At 37.9% G+C, this 22,986-nt stretch overlaps 8 protein-coding genes, 1 non-coding gene and 1 pseudogene across 12 annotated transcripts; 4 read left to right on the top strand and 6 right to left on the bottom strand.

Annotated features, from left to right (window-relative positions):
* Nucleotides 1–21: 21 nt before the first annotated feature.
* Nucleotides 22–2,437, bottom strand: AT3G13880 (Tetratricopeptide repeat (TPR)-like superfamily protein). Its single transcript, NM_112242.3, has one exon. The coding sequence runs from the start codon at nt 2,330–2,332 to the stop codon at nt 86–88; it is 2,247 nt and encodes a 748-aa protein (NP_188004.1). The 5' UTR covers nt 2,333–2,437; the 3' UTR covers nt 22–85.
* Nucleotides 2,438–3,156: 719 nt separating this feature from the next.
* On the top strand, nt 3,157–9,142 carry RHD3 (Root hair defective 3 GTP-binding protein (RHD3)). Of its 2 annotated transcripts, none has more exons than NM_112241.4 (23): nt 3,157–3,406; nt 3,965–4,105; nt 4,200–4,266; nt 4,356–4,458; nt 4,710–4,780; nt 4,878–4,941; nt 5,024–5,089; nt 5,171–5,218; nt 5,292–5,354; nt 5,439–5,495; nt 5,628–5,786; nt 5,874–5,942; nt 6,032–6,123; nt 6,258–6,336; nt 6,478–6,643; nt 6,751–6,875; nt 6,989–7,251; nt 7,342–7,438; nt 7,538–7,699; nt 7,809–7,913; nt 8,131–8,225; nt 8,328–8,424; nt 8,535–9,142. In NM_112241.4, the coding sequence occupies exons 1-23, from the start codon at nt 3,403–3,405 to the stop codon at nt 8,748–8,750; spliced, it is 2,409 nt and encodes an 802-aa protein (NP_188003.1). In that variant the 5' UTR covers nt 3,157–3,402; the 3' UTR covers nt 8,751–9,142. The 2 variants fall into 2 exon arrangements, with proteins under 2 accessions (NP_188003.1, NP_974308.1); NM_202579.1 differs by having other exon boundaries at nt 3,252–3,406; nt 4,200–4,270; nt 8,535–9,100.
* Nucleotides 9,143–9,176: 34 nt separating this feature from the next.
* Nucleotides 9,177–12,995, top strand: HSP60-3A (heat shock protein 60-3A). The gene is made up of 17 exons (NM_112240.4): nt 9,177–9,416; nt 9,537–9,558; nt 9,878–10,009; nt 10,113–10,272; nt 10,385–10,560; nt 10,652–10,747; nt 10,829–10,933; nt 11,011–11,097; nt 11,215–11,385; nt 11,464–11,532; nt 11,609–11,686; nt 11,787–11,882; nt 11,963–12,062; nt 12,147–12,250; nt 12,340–12,445; nt 12,537–12,615; nt 12,709–12,995. Exons 1-17 carry the CDS (start codon nt 9,379–9,381, stop codon nt 12,806–12,808), a joined length of 1,719 nt encoding a protein of 572 aa, NP_566466.1. The 5' UTR covers nt 9,177–9,378; the 3' UTR covers nt 12,809–12,995.
* A 171-nt stretch (nt 12,996–13,166) lies between these two features.
* Nucleotides 13,167–13,405, bottom strand: AT3G13857 (uncharacterized protein). The gene has a single exon (NM_202578.1). The coding sequence runs from the start codon at nt 13,339–13,341 to the stop codon at nt 13,213–13,215; it is 129 nt and encodes a 42-aa protein (NP_974307.1). The 5' UTR covers nt 13,342–13,405; the 3' UTR covers nt 13,167–13,212.
* On the bottom strand, nt 13,300–13,400 carry U6-26. The gene has a single exon (NR_141590.1). It is a non-coding gene; the product is annotated as a U6-26; snRNA (small nuclear RNA).
* An 86-nt stretch (nt 13,406–13,491) lies between the features above and the next one.
* Nucleotides 13,492–14,893, bottom strand: LBD22 (LOB domain-containing protein 22). Its single transcript, NM_112239.4, has one exon — nt 13,492–14,604. It carries the CDS (start codon nt 14,600–14,602, stop codon nt 13,796–13,798), a length of 807 nt encoding a protein of 268 aa, NP_188001.1. The 5' UTR covers nt 14,603–14,604; the 3' UTR covers nt 13,492–13,795.
* A 903-nt stretch (nt 14,894–15,796) lies between these two features.
* Nucleotides 15,797–17,219, top strand: AT3G13845 (uncharacterized protein). Of its 2 annotated transcripts, none has more exons than NM_112238.5 (2): nt 15,797–16,005; nt 16,760–17,219. In NM_112238.5, exon 2 carries the CDS (start codon nt 16,774–16,776, stop codon nt 16,984–16,986), a length of 213 nt encoding a protein of 70 aa, NP_566465.1. In that variant the 5' UTR covers nt 15,797–16,005; nt 16,760–16,773; the 3' UTR covers nt 16,987–17,219. The 2 variants fall into 2 exon arrangements, with proteins under 2 accessions (NP_566465.1, NP_001325952.1); NM_001338087.1 differs by having other exon boundaries at nt 15,876–16,158; nt 16,760–17,215.
* Nucleotides 17,220–17,529: 310 nt separating this feature from the next.
* AT3G13840 (GRAS family transcription factor) lies at nt 17,530–19,278 on the top strand. The gene has a single exon (NM_112237.2). It carries the CDS (start codon nt 17,675–17,677, stop codon nt 19,205–19,207), a length of 1,533 nt encoding a protein of 510 aa, NP_188000.1. The 5' UTR covers nt 17,530–17,674; the 3' UTR covers nt 19,208–19,278.
* Nucleotides 19,279–19,435: 157 nt separating this feature from the next.
* Nucleotides 19,436–20,569, bottom strand: AT3G13830 (F-box and associated interaction domains-containing protein; the record flags this gene model as incomplete). Its single annotated transcript, NM_112236.1, has 1 exon — nt 19,436–20,569. The coding sequence occupies one exon, from the start codon at nt 20,567–20,569 to the stop codon at nt 19,436–19,438; it is 1,134 nt and encodes a 377-aa protein (NP_187999.1).
* Nucleotides 20,570–21,129: 560 nt separating this feature from the next.
* Nucleotides 21,130–21,988, bottom strand: AT3G13825 (annotated as a pseudogene). Its single transcript has one exon.
* Between the last annotated feature and the right edge of the window lie 998 nt (nt 21,989–22,986).

Below are 22,986 nucleotides of genomic sequence, written 5' to 3'. Positions count from 1 at the left end.
GCCACAGGCCCAATTTTAATAAATTAACAGTGGCATTTTTCGTAATTTATCAGAATCTTAGCAAGAGAAAATTGGCATTAAATTTTCATGTAACAGAACAAAAATGAACAAGAGTGTAATCTACAAAATCTACATTGTCCATGGTCTCTAACATTGTGTAGATCATCTGGCTCGAAGGGTGAGACAAATCAGCGACGGCGAAGGAATGAGTTTGGTTACCGATTACGATCCAGCTCAAGGCTGGTTCTTTCTTAACCCCTCGATCTCTCATCAGTTCTCTCACCTCCTCTGCTGAAGAATTGACTCCAGAATCGTTGTAAATGTTGTGGAGCAATACGTATGAGCCAGAGGCCTCGGGTTCAAGTTCCATCAGTCTCTCCGCAACGCGTTTCCCAATTACGCTGTCTTTGTAAACTCTACAAGAACTCAGTAATGCTCTCCACGTCACTGGATGGTCTTGAAAACCAGAGCTCAAAATCAGATTCTCAGCATCTGATAATCTTCCCGTGCGACCTAAAAGATCGACGAGGCAAGTGAAATGTTTCTCGTTTGGGTTAATCCTGTAATCGTTCTTCATGCATTGGAAATACTTTAGTCCTTGTGTGACTAATCCTCCGTGGCAACAAGCTATTAGAACACCGAGAAAGGCTTGCTGGTTCGGTTTAATTCCGTGGGTTTTCATCGATTCAAAGATGTTTAAGGCTTCGTTAGCAGAACCGTGTTGAGCAAGGCTTGAGATCATAGCCGAGTATGTTGCAACGTCTGGGTTTTGGACCTCGATAAATACTTGATTAGCAAGCGGCATGTTACCTGACTTTGCATACATAGAAATGCTTGACGTCTTAACACTGGTGAAAGCATCAATTCCACTCTTTATGGCATAACCCTGAATCTGCTCTCCTGAGCTTAATGCAGCAAAATCAGCACAAGCACTCATCATAAGGGAAACTGTATACTCTTCTGGTCTTATATGGGATGAAAAAAGTTGTCGGAACAGATCAAATGCGCTTTCAAGCTGCTCGTTTTGGACATGGCAATCTATCATCGATGTCCATGAGGCGATATCTTGCTTTGATGTTGAAGCAAAGCATTGCATTCCATCTTCAGTTGAACCCATTAACGCATACAGCTCGATTAGAGCGCTCCCAATAAACTCATCAGACTGAAAATTGTTCTTACAGATGAGAGCGTGAATCTGCCTTCCATATTCCAAGGTTTTCGCTGCACTACAAGCTTTGAGCACAACTGAAAATGTCGATGGCGAGGGTTCCAAACCCCGTCTTTGCATATCCATGAAGAGCTTAAAGGCTTCACTAGAAGCTTCATCGGTTATTTCATCCATTTGGAGAAACCCAGATATCATTGCGTTATACGTAACCACATTCTTCGAAGGCATCAAACTGAAAAGCTTTATCGCCTCTTTCAAACTTCCGTTTTTGGCATACATGTCAAGCAATGCAGTACGGACAACTATATCAAACTCCATTCCTAGTTTTGCTGTATAACAGTGAATTGCCATACCTTTTTCTATAAATCCTTCGTTCAGGTTAATACAACAAGCCTTTAGCACACTCCCCAGAGCATACGTAGTCAGATTTAGGCCGTCTCTATGCATTTTAGCCAACAGATTTAGCGGTTCTTCCGCTGCGCCAACCCGAACATAACCGGAAATCAAAGAATTCCATGAAACTTGATCCCTTTCATCGCATCTATCAAATAAAGACATAGCTTGGTCAAGCTTTCCACACTTACTATACATGTCAATCAACACATTGATCAAAAACACTTGCTGAGATAGACCATTCACAACAACCAACCCGTGCAACAATTCCCCTAAATCAAGATCACACCTTTCTCCACAAAAGCCCAATGCACCGGCATACGTGAACTTATCGAGCTTCAAATTAGCTTCTCTAGCTTCAAGAAACAATTCCATGGCCTGTTCATAAAATCCCATCTGAGTGTACCCAGAAATCAAAGAATTAAAAGAAATAATGTTTCGTTCAGGCATTCTGTCGAACAACTGGCGTGCAAAACCCAATTCCCGGCACTTGCAATACATGTTCAGAAGATTGTTGAGCAAGTACAGACACGGGTTCAAGGAGGACTTGATCATGTGTCCATGAGCGAGCTTTCCCAGTACCACGGAGCCTGATTTTGCAGCTGTCTGAAAAAGTATCTTGTAACCTTCGGAATCTAAAGCCGTGTTCTTTGGTTGGCATAACGAAGACAAAAACCTGTAACCCAATCCAACTCGTTTGGTGATAAGAGTAACCAGAGAATCTTGAGCAATGTTGTTGAAAAAAGTCTTTGCTCGGAACTGTAACAACATGTTCTCCCATCACATAACGAAACTAACGGCTTTTGTCTGTAACACAACGGTCTCTCTGGAGATCATAAACGCTTTGCTCCGTTCTTTTTCCAAACTGGGCCTCTATATAGCCTTTAGTTAATAGTTTTGGGCCCCGTGTATATTTTGTATCGTATTTGCGATGTGTTGGTATATACATTTGACGTTGAAACCACCTATATATATATGCATAGTTGACCATCTTTTGATTTAAGAAAATTCTTCACAAAAGATTTGTTTATTGAGTCTAATTTGTCTTAGGAAAATCTTGGTATTATAACATGAATTTCGTGTTAATTTAAATCAAAGCTCATATAAGCAAGCAAACCAAAGATCTTTAAATTGTGGTCAACGGGAATTGAATCGGACGGTGGAAAGTCCACGTGTTAGTAAATCGGAGCCGATCACACCGTCCAAACTTTAGTAAAGGAGAAGAGGACGGCGAGGTGGATCCCAACTAAAAATTGGGCTTTTCTGTAGGGCCCACTATAGTATTGTCCAGCCAATTGCCCTCCATGGAAATTTTTCCTACATGGGACCCATAATGACTTTATCGTCTACCAATGCAATGAGTATATCATAATTTCCTTCGTTAAAGATAATAATATTACTGAACATTAGTATTTTTTCTTCTTTTATTTAAATCAATGTGTATTCATATCTGAAAATTATCTGAATGTTATTACCTGAAAATTATTTTTCCATCAAATTAGTATTTTTTCTTCTTTTATTTAAATCAATGTATTCATATCTTTGGTCAATATTTCTATTAGTAAGAGTATGTATATTAGGTAAAAAATATTATTGTTAATAATAATCCCTAAAGAACTATATATGTTGGGTAAAAATATGATAAATTTTAAAAGTAAAAATTCGTTGGAATAAAAAACACTTTTTGGCATATTTCTTTTGTCAAATTAGAGAGAAGCTCTTATGACCTTAGGAGAAGCAGTCGTCAAAGCACCGGTGCATCAATAACGAGCTCGAGCCTAGAGATCTCTGTCCCATTCTCTTCGTCATTCATCACTCTATCTGCGTTTCGTTGAGCGATAATGGGTAATTTATATATCCATCTCTTCTCTGCTCATAAATGTTCCTGATCTCGTGGATCCGTTTTTTCGCTTTGATCTGATCAGTTTTCGTTTTGACCAAGCGTTACTCGTTTTCGATTTCAGTTTCTTTCTAAGCTCTGTGATTTGGATTGTGATCTGTCTGATGTAAAATTTTGATAGTCTCTTTTGCTCATTAGATGGTAGGTGATTGATTCTTCTTTCTTCTATTTAGTAGCAGATCAGTGTATTAGATGATTCCGAGTTTCGATTTGCTTAATTGTTGTTGAAATTTGGGGTTTCAATGAAATTTTTTGGCTAGGTTTCTAGTGGATTAACAGTTATCTTAGTGATTCGAAAATGCGAGGAATCAATCAAAAATTAAGGATTCTGGGTTTAAAGGAGACACTCGATGCAACTTGTGGGGAAGATTTAAAGCCTAGATTTTGAAGATGTTATTGAATAGGAAGACTGAATTTCAGATCTTGCTTTGTTCAGAGACACTTTGGGCTTACTTGTACATAGTGCTAATTTTATTACTTTCTTTATTGCTTGGACGTTGCAGATGCCGCTTGCTCTACCCAGCTTATCGATGGGGATGGTGTCTTTAATGTTTCTGGGGTTGATCATTTCATCAAGGAGGTTAAATTGGACGAATGTGGTCTTTCATACGCGGTTGTCTCGATTATGGGTCCACAAAGTAGTGGTATGTATCAAATCCTTGAATGTAAAAAGTGGCTTCTTTGGAATCTATTTTTTGTATATTGGCTGATTTTATGTCATTCTGGTTGAATTTGCAGGGAAGAGTACGCTCTTGAATCATTTGTTTGGAACCAACTTTAGAGAAATGGATGCATTTAGAGGAAGGCATGTTCTAATTTTTGTATACACTTCATCAGAAGAATACTTAGCTTCTAATTTATATTTATTTTTCCGCTGCAATTCTTTGTTTTCAGGTCTCAGACGACTAAGGGAATTTGGATTGCTAGATGCGCTGGTATTGAGCCTTGCACCGTTGTGATGGATTTAGAGGGTACCGATGGGAGAGAGCGTGGTGAGGTGTGTAACCTTGGCCCTTTTCATATTCGGTTCTTTTAATATTTAGCATCTCACGCCCAGTTAGTATTTATTTAGCTTTTGCACTAATTGTGAATGACTTTGATGAAATTTGAATTGTACTGATTAGAGTCATAACATGGTTTCATGCACTGTATAAATCTTAAGGAGCTCACACAAAGAAATTGTTGTCTAAAAGAGAATGTGTCAGTGCAGAATAGCTTTACTTACACAGTTTTCTTGTATATGGATAGGATGATACTGCTTTCGAGAAACAGAGTGCTCTTTTTGCACTTGCAGTCTCAGACATAGTTCTTATAAACATGTAAGTGGTGTTCTTTACTTTGTTTTCTTTGATATTAATAGATAACAGGACTTCTTTTGCCGTCTTTATCTTATATCTTCTCGGATTTGTAATGCAGGTGGTGTCATGATATTGGTCGGGAACAAGCAGCAAATAAACCTCTTTTAAAGACTGTGTTCCAGGTATGTGCCTGTATGTTCTTATCAGGATGAGTTATCTCTGTTCCGAAGTCTCAAGACTGTTTGCTTTTCTACATGCAATCAGGTTATGATGCGGTTGTTTAGTCCGCGGAAGACAACTTTGATGTTTGTTATAAGAGATAAAACACGGGTATGCATTTGGGTTTTCTGTCCTTTATCATTCTGAATCTCTGGATTATTGTGGTTGTTTCTAATTCCAGGGTAATTGCAGACGCCACTGGAAAATTTAGAACCAGTGCTGAGGGAAGACATTCAAAAGGTAGAAGACAGTCTTAGCCTTTATGTACTTTGACTAATAGAGCAATCCCTTAATGTTTGTCCTTAAAATGCAGATATGGGATTCAGTTCCCAAGCCTCAGGCCCACAAAGAAACTCCACTTAGCGATTTCTTCAATGTAAGTCTGCTTGATTTGGAGAAAAACTTCGTATCATTCTTCTTTTGCTAGGATCAAGATATGGAGTTGTTTCTTGTGTGACAGGTTGAAGTAGTTGCTCTCTCGAGTTATGAAGAAAAAGAAGAGCAATTCAAAGAGCAGGTCTGTTTACAATTAGCTTTACATTTTGCCATTTTGGAGAAGATCCAGGGTCACCTTATGTGATTTATTGCTCAATAGATGGCTTGTAGGTGATATTAATGTTTTTTCTATAATGTTTTCTGTAAATGAAAGGTCTACAATTTGAGACAACGGTTCTTCCAATCTGTCGCACCTGGCGGGCTTGCTGGTGATCGACGAGGAGTTGTCCCTGCCAATGCTTTTGCTTTTAGTGCAAAACAGATGTGGCAAGTCATCAAAGACAACAAAGACTTGGATCTTCCAGCACACAAGGTAATTTTGCTTGCTTAAGGCTCTCTCCTGTCACTCGTACATCATCATTCGTTCTGGTCTTGTTATTTATGCGCTCCATATATGCAGGTCATGGTAGCAACTGTGCGATGTGAGGAAATTGCCAATGAAAAATTCTCTAGTTTTATCGCGAATGAGGTGAATTTCCTTAATACTGCTTCTGTGCTTCATGGTTTAGCCTTTTCAATGGCCCTTTCGTTAATATTCATGTCTAAATTATTGTATAGAATTGGCGCGAGTTGGAAGAGGCTGTACAGTCTGGTCCTGTTTCCGGATTTGGAAGAAAGCTGAGCTCAATTCTCCAAGCAAGCTTATCAGAGTAAGCATATCGTGCTGAATTTTTCTGCACAGGATTTACCTGTGTGCTGGCTTTATTGAACTATTGGTTTTTATGCATATATTGATTCTAGGAGGGTAGGAGTTTTTTTCACGTGTTTCTGATGATTACAATAGGTATGACACAGAAGCGACATACTTTGAAGAAAGTGTTAGATCATCCAAGAGGCAACAGCTGCAAGAAAAGTTATTGCAAGTAATGCATATACTCAACTTGTGACTGTTATACTTTGTTTTTGTTGCAATCATGCGTTGCCTGGAAACATTCAGAGACTTCCAACGTTGTAAAAAACCAGATACCTACTATTAGGCACTCATTTTCTTATTGTCTATCCAGCTTGTTCAACCAACTTTCCAAGACGTGCTTGGACATTTGAGGGCTGGAGCACTTGAAAACTTCAAGAATGCTTTTGAGAAGGCCTTGGATGCTGGAGAAGGGTTTTCATCATCTGCGAAATCCTGCGCTCAGTCATGCATATCTAAGTTTGATAAAGGATGTGAAGGTATCATGTATTGTTACTATTACTGCTGAAAATATTCTGATATAGATAGCATGTTGAAAGCGATATCTGAACTCAATGGGAATCTCAAAGGAAATGTTATGTTGCAGAGGCTGTTATTGAACAAGCAAAATGGGATACATCTAAAACTCGGGAAAAGCTTGAGCGTGATATTGAAGCTCATATCTCTTCTGTCCGTACTGCAAAGTTGGCTGAACTGACTACTCTGTATGAGGTAAAATAGAATTCTCAAGCAGCTGAAAGCCATACATATTGGTCTGAATTATCTACCATCAAACAGGTGTAAACTCATATCTGGACATTTCTAATAGATAATTTTCATTGCAGTCAAAACTAAATGTAGCCTTATCTGGACCGGTGGAAGCTCTTCTGGATGGGGCTAATGATGAAACATGGCCAGCAATAAGAAAGCTACTTAGACGGGAAGGAGAATTGGCTGTCTATGGTCTCTCCAACGCATTATCTGGTTTCGAAATGGACGAAGAAACACGGAGTAAAATGCTTGCTGATCTCGAGAACTATGCACGAGGTATTGTTGAAACCAAGGCAAAGGAAGAGGCTGGAAGAGCGATGATGCGCATGAAGGATAGGTGTCACCATTTTACTTGTCTTTCATCATTTCCTTGTCCGATAACTTCCATCTCTTACAGAGCTTTCTGATTAAACAAACTTCTATCCAGATTTGCTACAATCTTCAGCCATGATTCTGATTCAATGCCACGTGTTTGGACTGGAAAGGAGGACATCAGAGCAATTACAAAAATGGCTCGTTCTGCGGTATGAGACCTACCTGATATAGCAATATCTCAGCACCTATTCTTTGAATCAATCGCAAATTTCTCGAGATTTTGATATGACCCTTGTTCTCTTTTTCAGTCCTTGAAGCTGCTGTCTGTTATGGCTGTTATACGCTTGGATGATGAACTCGACAATATTGAGAAGACATTGACGCTAGCTCTGTTTAATTCTACGGGCAACAATGCTACTAGCAAGAGCATCAGCACAATTGATTCACTTGCCTCAAGCACTTGGGAGAAGGTGACTAAAACCTTACTCACTGTATATAATGAAAACACAAAAGGTCTCATATTTAGTACTCACACCTTTGAGATATAAAAGATCCTTACTGTTACCTTGTTATTATCAGGTTGCACCAGAAAAGACGTTGATCACACCTGTGCAGTGTAAATCACTGTGGAGGCAATTTAAGAACGAGACAGAATATACCGTTACACAGGCCATTTCTGCACAGGTAATCTTTGCAATCCACACTTTCAAGCATATCTTCCGTTTGCTCATTCACATGAGCTGATGTTAAAATTTGGCAATGCTACAAAACGTTTTTGAATATCTTTTTTTGGTCATGTCGTTTCTAGCTTCTTGTCTCCTTTCTCATCTGTTCTTTAATCAGCTAACACCCGGAAAAATAATTGAGGTTTCAATCTGAATAAAGTCTCCTTGGATTTCAGGAAGCTAACCGACGGAATAACAACTGGCTGCCACCTCCATGGGCAATCCTTGCCCTGGTTGTTCTTGGATTTAATGAATTTATGACTCTCTTAAGGTACCCTCCTTGTCCATTCTTTTGAATTGACTCGGCGGCTTTTTCATACAATCAAGATTCCGTACTCACTTTGGCTCTTCGTGCCTGCATCTCTCATGGCAGAAATCCTCTATGGCTCTTAGTTCTATTTGTCGGATACCTTGTATCCAAAGCCTTGTGGGTGCAATTAAATATTTCAGGAGAATTCCAAAACGGCGTGGTATGAGCACGATATCCAACATCCATATTTTTACTTTTGCCCCTGTTCTTCATTTGATCTCAATTATAATCTCACCGAAATGCCAATGTTTCATCTATGATCAACAACAGCTACCTGGACTTCTCTCTTTGTCAACCAAATTCATTCCAACGGTCATGAACCTCCTCAAAAAGCTTGCGGAAGAAGGACAAGCACCACCCACAAATAGCAACCAATCAATGAACTCTACAGCTCAATCCGAGGTTACAACCAATGGAGAAAGCAGCAGCAGCAGTAGCTCTGGTTCATCTCCAGCAAAAAACGTACCCATTGATACAAGTGCATAGAACAAAGAAGTATACAAGCTTAAGCTGTTGTGCTAGCCCACGAAGCTAGAAACTTAAAATTCGTTACCCTTTCAAAAAGGTAGCTCTCAGTTTTGGTGTTGATCAGAGAGATTCACCGAGAGCCATATGTTTTATGTCTCCGATGGCATTGGTTCCCTCTTGCAGGTGTCAAAGTGATCTTGTATGTTCCTAGACTAAGATTCTGATGCAGACAAAAACAAAAAAACTCATGATTTGTTTGCGAGTTCTGTAGTGATGTGGTTATTGTATCTGATAAAAAGAATGTTACTTGAAGAAAAACCGGTTTTTGATTAAGTGAAATTCAGTTTGGTTTTTGTTGATTGAAGAGAATTTCAGGTTCTCATTGCAAGTTTATAGTGTAATCATGTTAGCATAGAGTTTTTGGGCCATTGGAAAATTCATAATGGGCCTAAGATAACGGATGAAACTGTAAACCTAATTATGGGAGATGCAGAAACAGAGCACAAAGAAAGTTCCAGACTATTAGCTTTTCTAAAAGAAAAAAGTTTCACTCTTTGGAGGTTGGAACTTAATTCCTTGATTAAGAAACCCCAGAAAAACCCTAAACCCTTGAAGCGTCTCCTTCTCTAGTTCTTTGCAAGCGGAAATGTATCGAGTGCTATCAAAGTTATCTTCTTCAATTGGGTACGTTTCGTTCTTTCATTCAACGAACTTATTCAAAACTTGTATTTTTCTCGATCAATATTTTTTGATGAGCAGAGCTTAATTTTCTTCTTCCTCTTTCTGGGTTTGATTGTCTTGCAGCTCGTCTACTTCCAGGAAACTGGTGAGTTTCGTGAACTCTCTCTGTCTTTTTGCGAGTTTGATTGCATTTCGTTTATGGGCATTCTTGTTGGTAACAGAGAAATTGCTAGAAATGTGTCAAATTACTAGTCCTGATAGTTTATGCAATGAAAAAAATAGGGTTTACATCAAAATCTCCACCTTAAGCTACTTAATTTGCAAAATTGCTCTGCTTTTATTGGTTTCAGATGCAATAGAAGATCTTCTAGTTCCGGAATGATTAGCTTGAATTGGCCGTACCCTGTATCAAACTAATTAATTCCGATTTTGATTTTCTTTTGGTGTTCTCTCTTACCATGAAGGTTTCTGGGCGGATTATAAGTAGCAGAAACTATGCGGCCAAGGATATCAGTTTCGGGATCGGAGCTCGGGCAGCTATGTTGCAGGGTGTATCCGAGGTTGCAGAAGCTGTGAAAGTCACTATGGGACCAAAGGTATATATATTTCGTTCTCACAAGGTTTAGATCAATGTAGAGTGGATTGTTTTTGAAACAGTCTTCAAATTCAATATCTTTTTTTTTTAATTCTGTGGTGTAGGGAAGAAATGTGATAATTGAGAGCAGTTATGGCGGACCAAAGATCACAAAGGATGGTGTCACCGTGGCAAAAAGCATATCATTTCAAGCTAAAGCTAAGAACATTGGTGCCGAACTCGTCAAACAGGTTGCAAGTGCCACTAACAAGGTTGCTGGAGATGGTAATATTTTCTCTTTTGAGTTCATAATCATGGATAAGTTTTTATTGAAAACATACGGTGAAGAGATAATAGTAAAGTCTTAATTTCTGCTTGCCTTCCTTTCGTTATATAGGTACCACTTGTGCCACTGTTTTGACTCAGGCGATACTCATCGAAGGCTGCAAGTCGGTGGCTGCAGGTGTAAATGTGATGGATTTGCGTGTTGGAATTAATATGGCAATTGCTGCAGTTGTCTCTGATTTGAAAAGCAGAGCTGTTATGATTAGCACCCCAGAAGAGATCACACAGGTGAATTTAGAAACATATTCATAAGTCAGGAATTGTGAATGCTATACCAAAGGTTGATCTATTACTGCTACTGCATATGTTCCTTTGATAGGTTGCCACTATATCTGCAAATGGGGAGCGTGAAATAGGGGAACTAATTGCAAGAGCCATGGAGAAAGTTGGAAAGGAAGGGGTTATCACTGTTGCTGTAAGCTTACTTTTCTTTTCATGCCTTATAATAGATCACTTGATGGTTGTCTGATCGCTGTGTTATTCTTCAAATACCCAGGATGGTAACACTTTAGATAACGAGCTGGAAGTAGTGGAAGGAATGAAGCTAGCCAGAGGTTACATTTCTCCTTATTTTATCACGGATGAGAAGACCCAGAAATGCGTGAGTGAAATCTATCGTGTTTAGTATTGTGTGAAAAGGAAAGAAAGGGTATTGAACTACCTGTGCTTGTTTTTCAGGAGCTTGAAAATCCCATCATCCTCATTCATGAGAAGAAGATTTCAGACATTAACTCTTTGTTGAAAGTTTTAGAAGCGGCTGTGAAAGTAAAGCATTCCCTTGATTATCTAGAATACTATGTTCTGAAGTCCGGTTTGGCGGTTTCTATAGTTGGCTACAAGAAAACTACTCACTTCTTTCTCTTATTGTTTGCGGTTGTGCAGAGTAGTAGACCACTTCTTATTGTAGCAGAAGATGTTGAGAGTGATGCATTAGCTATGCTTATTCTCAATAAGCATCATGGTGGGCTTAAGGTATGTGCTATCAAGGCTCCGGGGTTTGGTGACAACAGGAAAGCAAGCTTGGATGATCTTGCAGTTCTTACTGGTGCAGAGGTAGAAATTTCTCAGAAACAACATAATAGTTATGTTTGTGTCACGTTTTCATTTTCTAACTCACTTGTTTATGCACAGGTTATCTCTGAGGAGCGTGGGCTATCTCTAGAAAAAATTCGCCCTGAATTGCTTGGAACTGCGAAGAAGGTAACAGGAGAAATCATAACTGGTTTCTGTTTTTGCTTTTGTGTGATTCAAATCTAACACAAATTCTTTAAACTAGGTTACCGTTACCCGTGATGACACTATTATCCTACATGGTGGTGGTGATAAAAAGCTAATTGAAGAAAGATGTGAAGAGGTATATGATTATTTTCTTACAATATCTCTGACATGAATCTTGCTCACTAGAATATTCTTTATACAGTAGAAGCAATCCTTTTTACTCTCATGCTCTACAGTTAAGATCAGCCAATGAAAAGAGTACATCCACTTTTGATCAAGAGAAAACGCAAGAAAGACTCTCAAAGCTATCAGGTGGTGTTGCAGTCTTCAAGGTTAGTCAATCACCCATCAATCGGTCTTTCTAAACTCTTGCATACGAAAAGTAGCTGATATGTGCCTTGTTCCTATATAGGTGGGAGGGGCAAGTGAATCTGAAGTTGGAGAGAGAAAAGACAGAGTCACTGATGCTTTAAACGCCACAAGAGCAGCTGTAGAAGAAGGCATCATACCGGGTAATAGAAATTATTCGCATCTTCTCTCTATTTACTCTGATATAGCTCACATGATGTGCCTTTAACGGAGGAAATTTCAAATAGGTGGTGGTGTGGCTCTATTATATGCGACAAAGGCTTTAGACAACCTTCAAACTGAAAACGAGGATCAAAGAAGAGGTGTTCAGATTGTTCAGAATGCTCTCAAGGTTAATAATCTCTAACTTCCTCTTGATGAAAGATTTCCGTCCATGTCCCAAACTGTAAAACCTGACATGATGTTGTGAATCTTGTGTAGGCTCCTGCATTTACAATAGCTGCAAATGCCGGTTACGATGGTTCTTTAGTGGTTGGCAAGTTATTAGAGCAAGACGATTGCAATTTTGGTTTCGATGCAGCCAAAGGTTAGAAACTTAGTGTCTTTGAGAACATTATCAATCGCAAATCTCATCGATCTCTGAAAGTGTCTGCCGTTTTTGTTTCGTGTTGCCATAGGTAAATATGTGGATATGGTGAAAGCTGGAATCATAGACCCAGTCAAGGTGATCAGAACCGCCTTAACCGATGCTGCTAGGTAAAGAGTGTCCTAACAAACTCAAAACCTTTGGTTGCTTCTGTGGAATAATAAACTAACTCCTTATCATGTGTGTGTGTGTACAAAATGCAGCGTTTCTTTGCTTTTGACAACAACAGAGGCCTCAGTGCTTGTGAAGGCAGACGAGAACACTCCAAACCATGTCCCTGATATGGCCAGCATGGGCATGTGATCTTGTGACCTCTACAAAAAAAGAAACATTCAAATTTTTATTTTTCTCTACTAAAGTTAGAAACTTTTCTCGATTTAAATTTGGTTGTCTGGTTCTATATATATTGTTACAGTGAATTTTTAATGAATTTTGTTGAATTCAAAAATTATATCCTGTGGTCGTATATTACGAACTTTGCTTAAGTGATGTTAATTATGAATCTTATACCCTTGATTCTAATTCAAAATTATTACCCAAAAAATGGCATCATTATTAAGAACCTTCCATCTCCATCAGAGGTGTAACGGAATGAATTAGATCTAAGCAAAGTTATTGGTTTATCTCATCGGAACTGCAAAACTCAACTAACTGAAAAGTACAAAACCACTGAATCATATTATTTGAGATTTTTTTTAGGTCAAATTTTAGGTTTCAGTTACAGAAAACGAAGAGAAAACCCCAGAAATTGAACGCCGAAGAACAGAGGAAGAAGAAATCGATCTGGAAAATTTTGCAAAAAAAATTTGGACCATTTCTCGATTTATGCGTGTCATCCTTGCGCAGGGGCCATGCTAATCTTCTCTGTATCGTTCCAATTTTATCGGATGTCCCCTAAGGGACAATCACTACTTCGACTCTAGCTGTATATAAACTCAGCTTCGTTTTCTTATCTAAGCGATGTGGGACTTTTGAAGATTGTTTTCAACTTAAATGGGCCTATATAAGAAATACTATTGTTCTTTCCCATATAAATGGGCCTGCTTCTCTTCTTTCAGATTCCCAGGGGCCTTTTGAAGATTATCTTCATATCTTAAGAATGAAGATGTTTTATTCAATCAAATTCTTGAAGGTTCGATGCCTAATCATTCTAATCCTGGGACAAACTATGAAACAAGATACAAAAACTCCGAATGGAAAGTTAAAAAGAAGAAAACGAAAGCTACGGTTCAAGAAAATGTAAGCTGATAAACAAAAAAAAACTGTATGAACGAAGAAGAAGAAAAAAAGCTAAGAAGAAATGATGTATTGTGCGGAAGGCAAGTCGAGTTTCCGTTGTTCAACGAAAGCTTCATGAGGCTCAAACTCGTGTCGTTCGCTAGAAACCTCTTCTACAGGCTTTACGTCTTCACATTCATCAATGAAACCAGCCTTCATATTCACTATCGTTGATGAATCTTGAAGTTGAAGACACCACATGTCTTCTTGTAACCCACTGAAGTTATTACCGGAAGAACAATATTGTTGTTGATTTGGTTCTTGAATGTGATTCAGAGGGTAATTGTAAGGAATCGAATTGTTGTTGTTTAGATCACAAGAACTCGAAAAACTCGAGAGATCCTCTTGTTCTTGCATCTGGATATGCGGTTCTTGATGATGATGTTGATGAGCACGGTCACGGAACATAGCCAATTGCTGAAGAACAATCTCCAATTCGTTTCTTGTGTATTCGATCTGGTATTGAAGCTTTTTTATGATGCCATAGCATCCATCAACGGGATCATTGGCACGAGCATCGGACTGAAACATGATTGTATGCATAGCTGCGTCTTTCTCTGGAGGGGTAAGGGATTTAATGATCTTGGTGATGTTGCTGACTCCAAAGAGCTTATGCGCGTTAAGGAATTGGCGGTGACGGTCGTGAGGGAAATAAGGAGCAAGAAGACAATCGGGAGCGCATTTCCTGCGTTGGTATTTGCAGGCGGCGCAGGCTTGGTTTGTGCTGTTGTTGTTGCTGCTGCTGGTGCTGCTAGAAGGTTTTAATGGTGTAGGTTTGGGATGTAAAGGGAAGACAGAAGAAGGTTTGCCTGAGGGCATTTCTTGTTTGACGGGTTTGGCGAGTTCGGTTCCTTAGTTTTCTCCTGGTGGGAAGGAAATGCAGGGGAATGGAGAGAAATGAGGGAGGAGAGACAAGCTGATATAAGACAGAGAAAATGAGACCAAGAGAGAGAGAAAGAGATTTTGACCAATTCAAGTCATGGGCTAGTGTCCTATATTTAGAAAGTGATAGAAAGTGAATATGGTCTCGTCTTTACTAATGGTGAAAAATAGAATGGACGACTGGAATTTTACTAATAATTGGCTATGTATAGCTTATGAATATTATGTGTATGGATGTGAACAGATAAAAAAGTATATGGTTAGATGAGCTTGCGTTACCAGTTTTTAAACCTGCTTTTTGTTCTTCATGTGCAACCAATTCTTTTCTGAGATTCAAAAGCAATAACTAGAAGTTTAACAAAATTTATTTGTTTAGGATTGAGATTCCACTTACAGCCTAAATTCCAAAACAAACTAGAAGATATGAGGGATTCACAATGATTTTCTCGTACACGGAACCTTCCATAGGTTTTGGGGAAGACATATGTGGACTTTCAGCTCTGGAATTGGTGGAGATATGGAAACTGACCAAAAACTACTACCATTGTTAATTCTTTCCTTCTTCTGGCTTCCTTTGACTTATGATGTGAGACAATCTTCATATCGTACAAGAGTCTGAAACCAGAAAACCCAAGAACAACACAAGTTGGTAAACAAATGCAACATTTTGGTATCGTTTCTAGATGCATCAATAGCTCATGATATATAAGAATAAACTCGAAACACTGACTAAGGTTGATGTAACACTATATGTGTAACTCAAGAAGAAAAATGTAACACTGACTAACGTAGATGTTCCTATAAGGAGATCAAATTCCATGAGAACATTGAAGAAACAAACTTAGGAACAAGATGTCACCTTCTTTGTTCGAGTGCCTTGTCGGATTCTTCCAGCTTTCGTTTCTGTTTATCCACAGTCTAACACACAAGATCAATAAATTCCCATCAGCAAATAGCTTTTAAAACAAGAAAACTAAAACTAATAGAGATGCAAACCAAAACTAAGTTGTTGTATGCAAAGCTCACATCACACAACACTAGTTCGTTTATCTCAAATCAGTAACAAAAACTTGTGTTCATGAGTAACATAAATTATGTTACATACAGTATAATGTTGTTGGAAATTCAAGTGCTTAATACGACGCATAAACGGCAAGTATTTATAACGGAGAAGCGAAAGCGACGCCGTAAGAAAGAAAGTGTCATTAGTGTTTGAAACGACGCCGTAAAGCAAAGTATTTTGTCAACGGCGTCGTTTAAGATTGTTACAAACTCGGTAGCATTTTCTGAGAAGGAGAGAAGTTGTCGCCGATACCAAGAGAGGAACAAGCGCATTGACGGTGAGTTTTTCCGACATAACCTGAATCGAAAGTTTCAAACTTTATTAGACTGAAAATTGATTTTGGTTGAATCTCAAAGGAATACTCTTATTGAATCGAATATACTGTCGCCTCTTTGTTTTCCTCAGATTAAAAAGACTTTTTTTTGCTCAGGTTCTGAAACGATCTTAATTGCTTTCTTCTTCCTAGCATTGTTAGTTTCGTAGGTGGATTTTTGATTGTATTTCGCTCTTGGTACTACAAAGTTATAGCCCATGTTCTAGATTCTTTGGTCAATGAATGGATTTCGTTGATTGTGGTTAAAAAGATCCAATTTTTTCAATGCAATTTAATTTAGGATCGATTTTAGATTCAAAATCAGGCTAATAGCTCTGGTGTTGCAATTGGGTGGAGGGAAAAAAATTGTGGTTTTTATTTGAAAACTTGTAGTTTAACAATGTTAATGTTCGAATGCACTTAAAGCTATTCGGAACTCTTTGACATTGCTTTGAGAGTTCTTGGTGTTCTTAAAAGCCATTTGAAACCATCCAAGCTATCTCAATGACATGTATTGTGAAGTAAATATGCTGCTATCTAGATGTTATCTCTCTGTGTTGCAGAGCTTTCTTGGTTCTTATGATTTAGATTTTAGTACACTACTACCAGTGAAATTAGTTGTCTGTTAGCAAAGTTTCTTTGGAGCAGAAGAGAAAGTTTTTTTCCACTATGTATTGTAACATCTTTATGACCAAAGTTTTGATATGAAAATGTGCAGGATTAGACAAAAAAATGTCGGTGAAACCCACAGTTGCTTTGAGAGGTATCTTAGTAGGTGGAGTGGCGATATTTGCAAAAGTTGCGGCTGCAATGAAAGCAGCTGGAGGTGTTAAGCTTGGTGCAGCTGCTACAGCTATGACCGTGGCTGCAACCGCTGCTGTTAGTGGAGGTTCTAAGCAAGATCAAAAGCAAGATGCTTCCAAGGCACCACCACCTTCTAAATAAGAAGTATTGTTCATGTAATTCTTCCTTACTGAATCCAATAACAAGAGAGAGACAAAAAAAAACTTCATCAAAGACCATTCTAGTTTTTCAAAGGTTCTATGGAGTTAAAATGTAATGTTGTTGAAAGTGTTAAATCTGTAGTTTTCTTTTGTAATAACTTCTCTATACAATAAACGAGTTATCGTTGAGATTTGACCAAGGAATAGAAGATAACACCAGATTCTATGCATGCATCATATTATGTCCCCACAATCTAAGCCTTGTTTTTGTTTAATACTAATGACAACATCATCATAGTACAGGTTGATAATTTAATCTCTCAAATCTTCTATAAAACTATTCATATATAACATTATATAATGTTTGATATGCAACATATTCAGTGTAGTACAATGGTCCCAAACTGCAATAAGTGAAGAGAGTAATTGACTTGCAACATTCAAATCAAATTGTAATATTCAAATGGTATTTTCTCAAGTCTTATAACTATTTTCCATAGGTAGTTACTAATTAATATAGTCCTTGACACACTCCTATATATGCAGATCACACGCCATTTCAATATATATACGAATCTCATCTAGAATTCTCCATCCATTTGTTTTCAATTCCTGTTACTGTTGTTTATCTTATACCTTAAAAACTATATCACCTACTCACAAATTATACCTTTTTCATCATCTATTCAATGTTGTTGGAAGAAACAGAACCACCAAACCAGACTCTAGATCATGTCCTAAGCTGGCTTGAGGATTCTGTGTCCTTATCCCCATTACCAGGATTTGATGATTCTTATTTGCTCCACGAGTTTGATGGGTCTCAAACGTGGGAATGGGATCAGACTCAAGATCCGGAGCATGGTTTTATTCAAAGCTATAGTCAAGATCTTAGTGCAGCATATGTTGGTTGTGAAGCAACTAACCTGGAAGTGGTAACAGAAGCTCCATCCATTGATTTGGATCTTCCACCTGAAATTCAGCAACCAAACGATCAGTCCAGGAAAAGGAGCCACGACGGGTTTCTCGAGGCACAACAGGTGAAAAAATCGGCAAGGAGCAAGAGAAAAGCAATCAAGTCTAGTGAGAAGAGCTCCAAAGATGGTAACAAGGAAGGGAGATGGGCAGAGAAGTTGCTTAACCCTTGTGCCTTGGCCATTACGGCAAGTAACTCATCAAGGGTTCAACATTACCTTTGTGTTCTCTCTGAACTGGCCTCTTCTTCTGGTGATGCTAATCGTCGGCTTGCAGCTTTTGGTCTTCGGGCTTTGCAACATCATCTTTCCTCATCCTCTGTGTCATCATCCTTTTGGCCTGTTTTTACTTTTGCTTCAGCGGAAGTGAAGATGTTTCAAAAGACTCTGCTTAAGTTCTACGAGGTAAGCCCTTGGTTTGCTTTGCCTAACAACATGGCAAACTCAGCTATCCTGCAGATTTTAGCACAGGATCCCAAAGATAAAAAGGATCTTCATATTATTGATATTGGTGTTTCTCACGGTATGCAATGGCCCACTTTGTTGGAGGCTCTGAGCTGCAGACTAGAAGGACCTCCTCCTCGTGTTCGAATAACCGTTATATCAGATCTAACCGCAGACATACCTTTCTCTGTTGGTCCACCAGGTTACAATTATGGTTCTCAACTCCTAGGCTTTGCTCGGTCTCTCAAGATCAACCTTCAGATTAGTGTACTTGACAAGTTACAACTCATTGATACCTCACCTCACGAGAACTTAATCGTGTGTGCTCAGTTTAGGCTGCATCACCTGAAGCATAGCATCAATGATGAGAGAGGCGAGACTTTGAAAGCAGTGAGAAGTTTAAGGCCAAAAGGAGTGGTTCTTTGTGAGAACAATGGAGAATGCAGTAGTAGTGCGGACTTTGCAGCAGGATTCTCGAAGAAACTGGAGTATGTATGGAAGTTTCTGGATTCAACAAGCTCGGGATTTAAAGAAGAGAATAGCGAAGAGAGAAAACTAATGGAAGGAGAGGCAACAAAGGTGTTGATGAATGCAGGAGATATGAATGAAGGAAAAGAGAAATGGTATGAGAGGATGAGAGAAGCTGGTTTTTTTGTAGAAGCATTTGAAGAAGATGCAGTTGATGGAGCCAAATCCTTACTAAGAAAGTATGACAACAATTGGGAAATAAGAATGGAAGATGGAGATACCTTTGCTGGATTAATGTGGAAAGGAGAGGCAGTTTCCTTTTGTTCATTGTGGAAGTAGCTCTTTATGTTTGTCTTTAGTTTTTGTTGTAAGCTTCCAAATTTAAAAGAAATAAAGTAATAACAGAAAACGCATCAAGATGTTATCACAGCAGCAAATATCCCAAATAGGCTAAAAAAAACATGAAAAAGCAGAATTGTTCAAAAGGAGATGAAAGTAAATGACTGAAACAAAAGAGAGATATAAAGAAGTGCAGATGAAACAATCTAGTCATCTCTTGCTTTCCTTTTAGCCACCCGTCTTCTCGATTTGCAATGAGGCTAAGCTTGGAACATAAGAAGTGAAGTCTTGGGGCGGAGTATCTCCAACGTTAAAAGAGGTGAAGTATCCATCTCTTCCAAAGATGAAAGCGTTTCCGTGGTTGAGATCGATCTCTGTAGCTTCATTGAAAACTACAACGACTTGCTTCTCCTCGTCAACAATGAATCTCCCAGCTGTAAATGCATCCGGAAAACCATCCAGCGTATACAAGTCTACTTGCAAAAACTCTCTCCACGACACCTTATTGGGCTCGATCTCAGTCGAAATCCAAATACCTAAAGTGTCAAGTTGATATAACACAGCAAGATGCTCATCTCTAACACAAGATAAAACCATAATGCCGAATTCTTCTTCAGCAGTCACATTGTCAAACGGCAGAGACAGAAACTTTCCAAAACTCTCCGTCGTGAAGTCAAAACAGAGTAAATTATTTTCCCAAAGTTCTTCTTCTTCATGTTTCGTTATAACCGAAAAGTAAGCATTTCCCTTCAAAGACACGCTTCCTAGTTCACAAAGTTCTGTAGATTCCCCGAGATCAACATTAAGATCTTTCCATGAATCGGATTTGAAACTGTAGATTTCATAACCACCAGAAACAAGTTTCTTTCTAAAGATTTTGTGGTTACGGTTTTTGCTGCTATCATATCCGAAAGCATACGAGCCGAAGTTGTCGAATCCCTCCAACAAGCAACAGTGTTCAATCAACCTAGTTTCCCCCAAGTACATGTTACATACCATGACCGTGTTGCTGTAGTAGTGTTTATTGGAGACGCAAAGCAATAAGCCGTCGCAGTGAAAGAGTTGAGATATCTCGAAGTCATCGAATGCACTTATTTGATTCACTGATGTGTCAACAAAGTCATCGCCGCCATTTAGGTCGAGCTTCATTGAACAGATCTTGTTACCAATGAGGATAAACCCTAAGTAACTGCTTTTCCTTGCGGTTGCTTTACCACCTACAAGATTGGTTTTCGATTGAGCCTCCCATCTTTTGCACGTTGATCTTAGTGATCTAAGAGATGTAATGGGAACCCTAGAGAGAATCTCGTCTACCAAAACCATTGGAAGAGTTGACATCGTCGTCGTCGTCGTCGTCGTCATTTCTCTAAACTTCAGAAAAACCAAGGACTGTGATTAGGTGTTTTTTGTTTTGGGTTCAATGTAGCTAGACAAATGTGTTAGTTTACGATTTATAGGTAAGAAATCTTTTCAAAATTGGCAATAAATGCTTAATACAGAAGGAAATCTGAAAATGATTTAATTATTTTTATTTGGATTTTATTCCATCTTTGTATCCCTTATCTACAAAGGTGATTGGTTAAAATGACTAACAGTAATCTTGTTCAAAAGGAGATGATGCAAGAAGAAACAAATAAATTATTGTAATCAGTGGAACTAATTAATAATCTCTCTAGCTCTTTCCTTTTGCCCAGTTGATAGATTTGTCGTAGATGCACTAAACTTGGAACATAAGAAGAGAACACAAGTGGATCAAAATAATATCTAAACTTTTTAGGTTTCCAGATATGATCTGTTCCGATTTTCACAAATGATTTGTCCAATGATGTTAACTCTTTCGTATCCACAGTTTTCGTTCGGTCTATACTTACGAGATTTGGAAACCACAGCAACTTTCTTCTCCTCGTCGATAAAGAAGCTCTTTACTCGAAAAACCAGAGAGCGATGTCCTTTCCATTGTGAAGAACTTGGTCCATGCATGATACTGCATTGGACTCAATTTTAGTCGTTATCTAAATCTCCATGAACAAGTCCAAACATAAGTCGTAGGGTTGATATAACACAGCGAGCTGCTCGTCTCTGATACAAGATAGAGTCACAGTCTCTTCATCACTAAAATCAAAACAGAGTAAAAAACCAATACGATTTGAAACTGGCTCTCCGACCTCTTTTTGTCGAGCATAATAATAAGTATGTCCCTTCAAAGACACATCTCTTTCTAAATCACAGTCGGGATTGACATCAAGAACTCTCCATGAATCAGAGTTAAAATAATATATCTCGAACTTGGAAGGAAAATTTATTTTACTGCTTTTGTTGTATTCATCATCATCCAAAAACTTCCTCAAGAATTTGTGGTTACGGTTCTTGTTGTTGTTTGTCGTAACCGAAAGCATACATGTCTAATCTGTGGAACTTATGGTATTTGCTTCTTGGTTGGATCCACCTGACGCATAACAATAAGCCGTCACAGTGAAATATATTAGATATATCGTATTGATCAACTATATTTATTTCCTTTAAAGATGGATCAACGAAATCGTTGTTGTGGATTCCTTGGAGATCAAGTCTCAGGGAACAAACCTTAGAATTCATTACTACGAAACCTAGAAATTGCTTACTTGTATCTGCTTTACCAAAAACATAATTTTCCGACAAAATGTTCCAGGATAAAGTGTTCCACGTTGTACAAGTACATCGCACTTCACTCAGAGATATCAATGGAACTCTAGAGAATATCTCTCCCACCAAATCTACTGAAAGATTGGACAAAGTCGTCATTATTTGTTCGTCTCCTTAAATGATGAAGTGAGAGACGACACTTGTATATTCTTTGCTAAGAACTGTCATTTGTGATCAAAGAACAACTTGACCAGTGATAGATACTTATTGTTCTGGTATTTACAACATTAAGAACTAATTACAACTTAATGAAGAACAGAACTTGCTGGTCTTTGTGTTAGTCTGACTGTAGACCATAAAGTATTAACTAGATTTTGACCCGCGGTATACCGCGGGGCTAGGTTTTTAATAAAATTTGTTATATAAAATGTATATGTAAATATTTGTTTTATTAATATTGTTTGCTTTGTTTAGTGTTTAAGATAATGTATATATAGATTTTAGTTGTTATATCTAGGATTTCATCCGTAGTATATCGTTTCGTATTATTATCGATCAAAACTCGTCATACCATCTAATCCTGCACATTGAAATTAAACATATCTAATAGATTTCACTTGTGGTATACCGTCTCATAATACTATCGACCAAACCCGTCCTACCACTAACCCCGTTCAGTAAAATTAGACATTATTTTGTTATTTTTGTTTTAATAATACTTTAGTTTAAAAAATATTTAATTCAAATCAATTTAAAAGTTTTTTTTCAAATGGTTATTTAATTATTATAAAGTTTATATATTATAATATTATAAACACGTCCTACCATCTAGTCCTACTATCTAATCATGTTCGGTGAAATTATTTTTCTATTTTTTTAATAATATTTTTATTAAAAGATTTATAATTTAAATCAATTTAAAGTTTTCTTTCAAATGGTTATTTAATTTTTAAATATTTTAACCATTTTGGCAAAAATAATTAGGCCATGAAATAAAAGCATATTCTTTTGAATAAGATTTGCTTTGATTTGGTAGTTAATTTTTGCATTTAATAAGCCAGTGACAGCCATTGTAAATAAGTTCCAATTGCAGGATTTATTTCACAAAATGACTGCAAAAATGTATATATAGATTAGAGATCTTAACTCATTCATTG

The sequence above is a fragment of the Arabidopsis thaliana genome, chromosome 3, assembly GCF_000001735.4.
Source record: "Arabidopsis thaliana chromosome 3, partial sequence".
Lineage (NCBI taxonomy): Eukaryota > Viridiplantae > Streptophyta > Magnoliopsida > Brassicales > Brassicaceae > Arabidopsis > Arabidopsis thaliana.
The sequence above is the reverse complement of the archived record's forward strand: the minus strand, read 5'-3'. Positions and strand labels throughout refer to the sequence as shown.

Coding starts and splice junctions, on each gene's coding strand:
- RHD3 (NM_112241.4), top strand. Junction 5,496..5,627: donor AAGAGCAATTCAAAGAGCAG/GTCTGTTTACAA, acceptor TGTAAATGAAAG/GTCTACAATTTGAGACAACG. Junction 6,876..6,988: donor AACTGACTACTCTGTATGAG/GTAAAATAGAAT, acceptor TTTTCATTGCAG/TCAAAACTAAATGTAGCCTT.
- HSP60-3A (NM_112240.4), top strand. CDS start 9,379: ATGTATCGAGTGCTATCAAAGTTATCTTCTTCAATTGG. Junction 11,687..11,786: donor TTGAAGAAAGATGTGAAGAG/GTATATGATTAT, acceptor CATGCTCTACAG/TTAAGATCAGCCAATGAAAA. Junction 12,063..12,146: donor AGAAGAAGGCATCATACCGG/GTAATAGAAATT, acceptor AATTTCAAATAG/GTGGTGGTGTGGCTCTATTA.
- LBD22 (NM_112239.4), bottom strand. CDS start 14,602: ATGCCCTCAGGCAAACCTTCTTCTGTCTTCCCTTTACATCCCAAACCT.
- AT3G13840 (NM_112237.2), top strand. CDS start 17,675: ATGTTGTTGGAAGAAACAGAACCACCAAACCAGACTCTAGATCATGTC.
- AT3G13880 (NM_112242.3), bottom strand. CDS start 2,332: ATGTTGTTACAGTTCCGAGCAAAGACTTTTTTCAACAACATTGCTCAA.
- AT3G13845 (NM_112238.5), top strand. CDS start 16,774: ATGTCGGTGAAACCCACAGTTGCTTTGAGAGGTATCTTAGTAGGTGGA.
- AT3G13857 (NM_202578.1), bottom strand. CDS start 13,341: ATGACACGCATAAATCGAGAAATGGTCCAAATTTTTTTTGCAAAATTT.